Source organism: Anneissia japonica, unplaced genomic scaffold, assembly GCF_011630105.1.
Source record: "Anneissia japonica isolate Jap-2015-1 unplaced genomic scaffold, ASM1163010v1 scaffold108273_len470852_cov203, whole genome shotgun sequence".
In the NCBI taxonomy this organism is placed as follows: Eukaryota; Metazoa; Echinodermata; class Crinoidea; order Comatulida; family Comatulidae; genus Anneissia; species Anneissia japonica.
This window is the reverse complement of record NW_022686840.1, coordinates 260347-270169: the sequence shown is the minus strand read 5'-3', so window position 1 is coordinate 270169 and position 9823 is coordinate 260347. Positions and strand designations below refer to the sequence as shown.

The 9823-nt window shown below is 36.9% G+C and overlaps 1 protein-coding gene across 2 annotated transcripts; it reads right to left on the bottom strand.

The window, feature by feature from the left end:
- Positions 1 to 2563: 2563 nt before the first annotated feature.
- Positions 2564 to 9677, bottom strand: LOC117117675 (tyrosine--tRNA ligase, mitochondrial-like). Of its 2 annotated transcripts, none has more exons than XM_033262061.1 (12): positions 9558 to 9677; positions 8802 to 8939; positions 8520 to 8667; positions 7931 to 8106; positions 7294 to 7395; positions 6757 to 6871; positions 6277 to 6361; positions 5374 to 5483; positions 4838 to 5003; positions 4340 to 4531; positions 3784 to 3909; positions 2564 to 3130 (listed from the first exon to the last, which is right to left on the bottom strand). In XM_033262061.1, the coding sequence occupies exons 1-12, from the start codon at positions 9644 to 9646 to the stop codon at positions 3093 to 3095; spliced, it is 1485 nt and encodes a 494-aa protein (XP_033117952.1). In that variant the 5' UTR covers positions 9647 to 9677; the 3' UTR covers positions 2564 to 3092. The 2 variants fall into 2 exon arrangements, with proteins under 2 accessions (XP_033117952.1, XP_033117961.1); XM_033262070.1 differs by having other exon boundaries at positions 8802 to 8912; positions 9558 to 9671.
- Positions 9678 to 9823: the final 146 nt, after the last annotated feature.

Genomic DNA, 9823 nt, shown 5'->3' with positions numbered 1-9823 from the left:
TTATATGGAATATAATTTAACATATGTATTTCTGAGTCTTGCTCTTTTACACTTGCTGACATTTGTTTTTGTGTCTTTTTCTCATATAAAAGTATATATCGAAGCAAAAAGACAAGCTTCTAAAATTTCCTCCATCGAAAAACAATCAAATCGCCAAGGAACCGCGAAGAAAAGAAAAGTTGATAACCGTGCGACAAAGACAACGATGCTAATATACGGAGCATACTTTATTTGTTACATGCCATATATTCTTTACATAATAAAATCTACAATACTATGTAGTATTCATGACGAAATGATCTGCGTCAACTCAACACTCCTCTATCTCGCCCTTCTTATGTATGCTAACGCGGGAATGAATCCATTTATCTATTCCTGTAGGAACCGAGTCTTCATGAGAAATTCAATTAATTCATTATTAGGTCCCCGCAATCGCGAAATAGGAACAACAGTGAACACATGAAGTGAATACATGAAGACAATTTTGAACCAGTTGTTTTTTTTTTGTAGACATGCTGTTACACTCATTTTATACCATTATTTGTGAGCACTCATTCGATGAAAACTTTCCTATGCACCTGCTACAATTTAAGTATATCACAAAGCATTATGGGAAATAAAATTGAGAAGTGCCAATAAATCCAGATGAGTAACAATACACCGTACATGGAGTACACGTTTCTGGCAACTCTGTCAATTGTTTGGACTTAAAGTAAATTAGACAAAATACGAGGTCTATCTTTATTTGAACTTTATCGTATCAGATCTACCAATGCCTTCTACAGAATTATCAATAGAGTACATTATTTTTGTCTTTATTTGGGATGGAAAACCGGATAAATCAAAAAGAAAACTGTATACAATAAGTTAAAGGAGGCTTGAAGATGACACATATACTGAGCTATATATTCTCTCAAAATTTGCTGGATTAAGCGTTACCTTGATAAAGTGATGCAAAGTGGAAAACCTTCTTTACCTCAGAAATAGAATCTATCGGTAGAAGAAATAACTTCACATGCAATTTTTCTAATAATTCATGTATTCTATACCCAATTATCCGGATTCTATAAAGATGTATTATCAGATTGGAGTGAATATCACTTTTTACCGAACCCAAATACTGCGGAAGAGATATGCAGTCAAGTATTATGGGATAATTGTTGTTCTGTTAATAGATCTTTTAAAATTCAAAAACTGGTGGAATGCAGGTATTCGCACTATAAAAGATAAAACTAATAGTAAGGGGTAATTCCTTTCACAAAATGAGTTAGAATCAAAGTATGAAATTCAAATTGATTTCTTTCTGTATAATGCGATCTGACATTCCATTGTGGAACGTACACTGGTACTGATATAAAAAACAAAAATGGTCCGATATGGGTACTGTATATTGGACACAAAAAAAATATTTTGTATACTTCACAGGCTGCAAATCGATTTTTGCATAGAACCGTTTTAACCAATGTAAAATTGTTTAAGTTTGGTTTGGTAAAATCACGGTACAGTATTATTATTCCTCGACGACGATTCGATTTGATCTAAGTTTCTAAATTATATTTGTTTGGCGAAATTAATTGTGAGATTGGTATGTTTGTCTTATGATGTAATTACCACTTATAACAGACACGGACTACTTAGCCAATGGTGGCGCCAGGATTTCCCTGGCGAAAAAAGTGGGCGTGGTTGTGCGTCACTCAAACGAGTTCAAGGAGGCGAAGCCCTCGAAAAATATGACAATTTAGGGGTTTCAAAGGCTTATCTAATCGGGTTTGGGGTCTACTAATGTAAAAAGTACATAGACCCTATACATTTCTTTTCTCCCTGGCCACCCCACGACCGTTGTATGCAGTCCATGATGATATAAGTAAATATATGATACGATTACACGATTTAATGTGTACATTAATACAGTAGTAAGTCTTAGGCATGTTATCTGTAGTTCATTCATGTCCGCATTGGTCTGATGCTGGTGTTAAATGCATTGTCAATACTATTGTGCCGATGTTTTACATACCTTGTTAATATTATTGTGCTGTTGTTTTATATGTATTGTTAGTGTTATTGGTGTTATTTTACATTCCACTAATAGAGAGTGATTGATATTAACTAGTTGTGTGAAAGGGTCTGCGCCGGCAATAACGGCGGCGTGATTAGGGTATTATTGCGGTATTTTCTGTCTGAAAGGGGCTGAGGAGGTCTGACGTTTAGGCGTATTTACCCTTTCACATAGAACGCCGGCGTTCGAGTAATACGGTATTAATACCGTTTTGCAGGTCTGTCTGAAAGGGGTATTAGTCTCTAATTAACAGAAACCAATAGTCTAGTTTCAGAAGTTTTGTTGGAGCGTCCAATAGTCCGTAGTTTACAGAAGTTTTGCTGGCACATTAAGCCGATTCTAATGTGAGGTAAATAGTTTTTACACCATTTAGGCAATTTCATCAACAAATTGTTTGTTTCTGATGTGGGTGTGTTGCCAGGTTATATCAGAGTTGTTGTTGGAATTGTATAATATGCCTAATTCTAAAGTTATGATGATAATAACTTGCAAAAAAATCTAAAAACATATTGAAACATATTTTATTTAATTTCCTCATTCTTACACCTTATTTGGGTCAGCATTGCTGCCTTTAGTGGTGTATGGCAGCAGAGCCTGAGGCACATGTCAAAGGTGCAGTATACACCTAACATGACGATAAAACTCTGGTTTCAGAGTAGTGTGAATACATGGCCACATAGAGAGTGACGCTAAGCCAAGTATGGCTCATTATAACTGTTTTTTCTGGTTAATAAACTGTACCGTATCTGATTTCATGTATTTCCTTTTTGATTTTATAACTAAAGGAGGGGGTTTTAAATGGATACCAGTGCTTCATTAATTTAAATTTTAAATCAAGGGTTCTCAACTTGCTATCCATCCTGTAAGAACAAGCCTAATATAGTTACTGTATACAGTTAAAACCACTAGGCATATTATTGCCAAGCTTGATTTGAGCTTATTTGCAGGTCAAGGGCAGACATTGAAACAAGGATGAATCTTTTGATGCTGCAATTCAGTTTTTGAAAACTTTTCTTCGCTCACAAAACATCTCTTGTCATGTAAACCATTTGACAATGTAATAGTTCTTCTTACCTGCAATATAATATAAATATAATGATGGTCAAAATCCTGCTCATATTAAAGAATACTCTGGGTCAGCACCATGCTTGGAGATGAACTAAAAAAGAAGGTTATGTCGCCCTCTAGAGGCTCATAAATAGAACTCTCAGACCAGATGTCTCTGGCTTATATTCTTTTCATTTTTTGCCTGACAGATGTTATGGTAATGATAATGGATGTAGACTTATGAATAGCGCATAATACTAGGTCTCTATGTGCTTTCAAGAAATGTCCAGTAGAAACTGAATAAAAGAAACAATAAAATGAAGACGAGACAAAGAAAACAGGAACAACAAAAATCATCAACAATACGATAGATGAGAAAAGATTTGTTTTGAGTGTGGTCTTAAATAGGTATATGGATGGAGATTCTTGTATATTAATGGGAAGAGAGTGAGTCTAGGAGCAGCGAAAATAAAAGAGCGCTCATTGTATGACTTTAACACCCTGCATGTGCCACCCCTCCACTGGGTCTATGAAAGGCCACAGGACATGGATTGCTTTATGACAAAGTTTCTTTAAAAAGTTTGGGGAGTGGATAGCTCACTATTTGGGACCCAAGTTGCCTTATTCTAAATATTTATCCCCACAGGGGCTAAGTGTAATATCTAATGTACTGTACTTACCAACTCTTATAAAAGTTAGATTGTTTTTGAGTATATGCTCTCCTTTCAGTAGTACTTGGTTCGGATTGGTTACTCGATTATTGTTAATGTACAGACCACCTTCTCTTATGGTCCTTTCACCGATACCTACAAAACAGGTTAGATGTTTACATTACCAGTAGATGTTTTACTGCATGTTACTCAATATCATTATTGGTACAATAATAGTAGCTGAATGGTGTAGGGTTCTTCATGCAGGGTACAGGGCCAAGGGTTTTAATACAGGCAGTTTATTACAATATAAATTGTTATTTCAATTCTTTCCTAACCTTATCAAGACAACACACTTATTGGATCAACACTGCTTTTAATATTTCTATACACAGGACTCCCTCTAATTAGAGATAACTTCAAAATAAAAGAACACTTTTCTTTGGTCCAAATTGACAACTGTCTTATCTTTATTGTTCTAATTAGAGGCCAAAGCTGCTAAAGACAATGGAAACCCCAATCACAAACATGTTCTTTAATTTGAGGGAGACCTGTAATTCGTAGGCAAACAGGAAACGCAACTCACCTCCTGGGGGAAGGCACTTGACTTTCTCTACAACATCCATGATGCTCATTCCTGGTTCCAGTATAACTCTCGAAATAAATGCCCCTTGGAATAGTTCTTCTGCCTCATTTTCATTGAGTTTTTCCAGAGCTTCCAGTCCTGAACTTCCATACAGAGCATCTGTTAGCCTCTGAGCCTTTGAGAGACCTTCCTCTGAATTAGAGAAAAGGATTAAATAAATAAACATAGATTTTAATAACAGCATTAAACAGGCCTGTAACAAACTGTTACCAAACAAATCCCCCTGATAAATATACCAATGTTGATTCTTGCGTTGAAAATAATAAAAATGGTAATAAAATTCACAATTCACATGGGAGAATGCTCCAGAAACGAGTTTGTCCTGGAACCCTATCTTGACCCCTAACTTTCATAGGGTACCCCTTAAAGACACCCTGTTATGGGCCTAATTAAAACCATCCTCATTCATCATAGTTGTCATCACAGTGATTGAATTACCTCCATGTACTAGCCGTGACACATGCTCTGCTAGCTTCTTCTGTGCTTGTCGTTTTTCCGGACGTGAATGATGCCTTTGCATAATACTTGAGATCTCTTCCAGGCTTATAAATGTGAACAGTTCAAGGTACTTTTTCACAACTTTATCAGGCAGTTGAATAAAATACTGGAAATGAACGATGATAGTCATTACACACACACACACTACAGGATACAGAATATTTTATGCCAATTTACATGCAACTCTAGAAACAAAGTGGCATATCTAGAAGTCTTGAAATGGGGATGCTGATGGGGGGGGGGGGAACGCAAATGTGAAGTGAGGTTTTGAACTTGCAAAATAAGATAATTTTAGGTGATATTTAACTACTTGCAAGTGATTTTTTTTTTGGGGGGGGCCACGAGCAATTTCTGGAGAGGCGTGCACCCCCTACGCACCCCTAGAAACATGACCATATATATGCACATCGTAACTATATATATGCATGTAACAGTTTGTTAATCTGGACAGAGCTTTAAATAAGTAAGAGTGTTACCTGGTACAATTCAAATTCTGATGTTTTTTGTGGGTTCAGCCACACAGCATTTCCAGCCGTCTTGCCCAGCTTATGCCCTGCAGTGGTAGTGACCAATGGCAGTGTTATACCTGAAGAAATAAACATCAAAGTATTTAATTGAATACTTCAGACTTTGAACTGCTTGTTACTGCTTGTGTAATCCATTTCTCCGATTGTAGTGTTAAATCATCACTCAGTGGCGAACTCAAATTTTGTCAGAGTATGAGAGTGCCATTTCTGGCCATCTACAGGTGCCACAATCATACTTCATACCCAACTATCATGGGGCTGAGGTGGTATAGCCCCTCCATTTGTGAAACTCCTCTCTGGGCCACCTCCATTTCAAATTCCTGGATCTGCCACTGAGTATGTAGTATTCCAATTACAGAGTGTCTATGCACTCTCCTCCTCCTCCCACCCACCCTAAAAAATTGATTATATACACTATCGGAAATTACAGTTTCTATGCATTATATTATGTGAACACAAAACAGAATTACCATTTCTGGGTCTGTGTGGCACACATAATCCAGAAGTCTCTGTATATCATAAAACAATTCCCAAAATTATACACTTGACATAGATACTCCAAGACGGGATGCCAGTCAATTCGAGCGGATGTCAGTTCGAGCGGATGCCACTTTGAGCGGATGGAAGTTCGAGCAGATGCATTTAGGGCGAACTATAACATGAGCGAATTTATCGTCGCCGTATTCTTGTATTTGTTTTAAATGCAAAAAATGCTCTGATTACTATTCTGCTCGAATTCGCTCGAATCCGCTCGAATTGGCCTTCGCTCGAATTGACTGGTCCCCGAAAATACATATGTACATACATATATGTACTTTTTGTAAATTGGAATTTTTCAAAGTGTTTACTTACCATAAACAGATGCACTTGGACCTTTGAGTCTGTCTATTAGTTCATAGCCTGTCATAATATTGCCCATCTGGTCCGAGCCACCGAACTGAAAACAAAATTAATACCGGGACATTATATGTTAAGCAAGTACTAAATCAAGCCTTGCCTATTTGTAAGCTGTTAGTGTATCCGATCAGAGGTGGATCCAGTAATTCAAAATAGAGGAGGCCCGGAAAGTCAATTTCAAAGATGGAGGGTCCACACCACCTCAGCTCCACTATGGTTGGGGGTGGGGGCGAGGTACACAATTTTATGTTTATGTCACTTCTTAGATGGCTGGAAAAGGCATTCTCAGAATAACATTTTTAATGTAATTTTCTTTTCCTCCATTTTTTCACATTTTGAAAAAAAACATTGGTGGGTGGGGACCACCTGGACTGACCCTCCTCCACCCTCTGAAATCCACCAATGGCAATGTATAATATTTGATGCATACAGTACCTGGATTCTGCAGCCATACTGCTTGTGTAAATGTAGAAAGTCATATGCCTGGAAAGTTTGGTAAGAAAACTCACTTAGACTGAGACCTTGAGGACTTTCTAAACGTGATTTGACACTTAAATGAGAAAAGAAAAAGAGTTACATGATTAAAAATATCTTTATATTTGAACCATAATCTGTGACGTTTTGGTATTTCAGTACTAGCAACATAAACACCACCGACAACAGAAACAAACAGAAAACATGCAAATAAAATTACCTCCTTTAAACTTCATTCCTTTGGGAAGAGGATAATAATAAAAGCAGCATTAAAATACAGTACCTGCTGCTACTTGGGGATCAGAATCATCAATAGCCACCACATACAAGCTTGGTGGTTGAGTGGTTAAGACACCATGCTAGTTATTTGGAGGTCATGGGTTTGATTCCAATATTTTTTTTTTTTCGCAAGCATTCAAGAATGTACTGAGCATTCAGTACTATATCACATCATGTAGGGCAAACATCTATTCGTAATAAAAGATAAATTGTTCCAACCTTTTCCTACCAAGCATGGTTCCCATACGCAGATGTCTTCCAAAATTTGACATGAAGTCCACAACATTCTTTCCATCATACCACTCAGAATTATTGAGGATTCTTTGAGAGACAAAATAAGTGAAAGTTATTAATATTATAAACTTATAGATTATAAAATAATAATTGTACAATAGGCCAGTTTGGTGGACTGAATTAGATATGGATTGGATTTCTTTGGTGTAACACACACCAAGGATAACCCACTAAAGTCCTAAGACTTATTTCCAGTGGGGTCCTTCTAGTATGAATTGAGCAGTAAACTTTGGGACAATCTCCTACTCTTTCCCGAAGAGTGTAGGCCCTACGGCCCTCTTTAGCATGCACATGAGCCATTTTACACACAGGACCAAATGTTGAAAGGCTTCTGACACTTGATTTGAAGGACAGCAGCGATGCGAATTGAACTGGGGACCAAGATATCTCCACGGTTCGGAGCACACACAGTGGCTACTGACAGATTAGTTGACTGAGCTAGCTGCTCTCTAACTGACCTAGCTGCTCTCTAGAATGAATGAAATTTGTTTCTCAAAACCACAGCTCCCCTCCAAAACACATGCATTGATATAATATGATGGATTTCTACATCCTGACATACCTAATTGGCTGAAGCTGTTTACTTTGCTTCCAAATATACTTCTCATGATTTTTAAATATTGTTTGTAAATTATTTTCGATATTCTGGACATTCTCTGTAACTTCTTGGAGTGAAATTGGGTCACGTTCTTTTGTCTTACCACTTGGATCACCTATTAAAGCAGTAGCTCCACCAATCTGGATAAGATAAGAGAACATAAACACTATTCTCGGTGTATTTGGTTTGAATTATAATGGGGATCATATTTTTGTACCCAGGAGTACAAGTGGGTACCTGGTAGGTTCAAGCACAGCCTGTGCTGAATACAGCTGCAACATTATGGAATTTCCCCATGGGGCTTGAGTGTGTGTTCCATATATGCTTGATCCAGTGATCCGGGGGTAAAAATGTTCAAGCGCCTCAACATGAGGCGCCATATAAATCCAGAATTATTATTATTTATATATAAGGGCATGTGCAGTTGGAACTACAAATTGACTTATTTTAACCAATATACTTACTAATACAAAGCTAAAAAACCATAGACACAACATAGGTTTGTCGACTGACATTTGATATAAATTGGCTTATTTTAACCAACAATACTTACTAATACAATGCTATTGTGACCAGCTCGTTGGCAATGTATCAGGGTGATAATGGCTAGGAGGTTACCAATGTGTAGACTAGGAGCTGTTGGGTCAAAGCCACAGTAAACAGTTTGAGGTGAACTAGTCAGCAACTTTGCCAATTCATCACTAAACCAAGAAATTCCAAAAGAAAAAATATAAATTATCTTCTCATTGATATTTTCTGCTTCTCTGTCCAAAAAAGTAAATGGCAATAATAATGTAGAATAAGCATAATGAATATTGTACAGTAGTATTATTACCTTGAATTTGGAAATATGTCTTTAAAGAGACCTCTTTGATGGAGCGTTAGTATATTTGATGACGACCTGCATAATCTCTGCACCGTATTACTAAAGCCTCTTACTTGGCACCTGAAAGAAATTTGGCTCTGCAACAAACTGAGAGAATAAAACAATCCAGGCTGTACTGGAGATAAATAAAATTCACATTATAAAAAATAAATCTTTGTGATTTTTTTATTGGATGATTCAAAACCATTGTGTTGCGTAGCAGCAAGATGGCAGGGAGAGCTTCAAAATGGACAGAACAATCCTCATTCCCCGGATACAACACATAGAACCATTAAAAGGGGAATTCTGTTTTTGTTTTTTTTTTTAATCATCTTTGGACTTTATTTCATTTTTCCCTAGCACAACTGGTTTTTCATGCTGTACGAAATCTCCATACTCTTCTTCTATTTCAATGAGTTCTAATATCAAAGAGTAAAATTCTGTTCATAATCATATACTCTCCATCCTTGCCTTACTATATATGTATAACTAATTATCTAAAGTAGAGAATGCATTATATTGGGGCCATAACAAGCTAGGCGTAGGCCAAACATTTTGGGAGCCCACCCAGACGGAGGCATGTGTACGTCATCGTGTGATGCATGCTTGTCGTTGCCATCATCAGTGCTAGCCTAGCCTAGCTAGAGTACAGACAGAAGTTGCAAGAAAGTCTAATCCGGGCTCATAAATATTCGTCAACAAATTCGTATGTACACCTCGTCTTACCTAGGCCTACTATATGCTATTGGGTTTTTTCCTTTCTTCAATAATCTGATTACCATAGGCCCACATATATTTTTGATGTAGATCGCCATGCTATACCCCCACTGTGCGACTGCAACTTTGAGGTTGCGACCATTATACTGATGGAAAAACTATAAATATATCATCATATATTCCCTTCTACATATTCATAAGCTACATGTAAGCTGTTTAAATTTCCAAGCAATTTAATAAATTAATTTGTTTCTTACACTGTTGATAGAAGTAAT

What these genes read in the sequence shown, in the direction of transcription:
- LOC117117675 (XM_033262061.1), bottom strand. Translation starts at nt 9,646, where the DNA reads ATGGCGATCTACATCAAAAATATATGTGGGCCTATGGTAATCAGATTA. An exon ending in GACATATTTCCAAATTCAAG is followed by an intron (nt 8,668 to 8,801) that starts GTAATAATACTA and finishes TTCTTGGTTTAG; the next exon opens with TGATGAATTGGCAAAGTTGC. An exon ending in GTCACGGCTAGTACATGGAG is followed by an intron (nt 4,532 to 4,837) that starts GTAATTCAATCA and finishes TCTCTAATTCAG; the next exon opens with AGGAAGGTCTCTCAAAGGCT.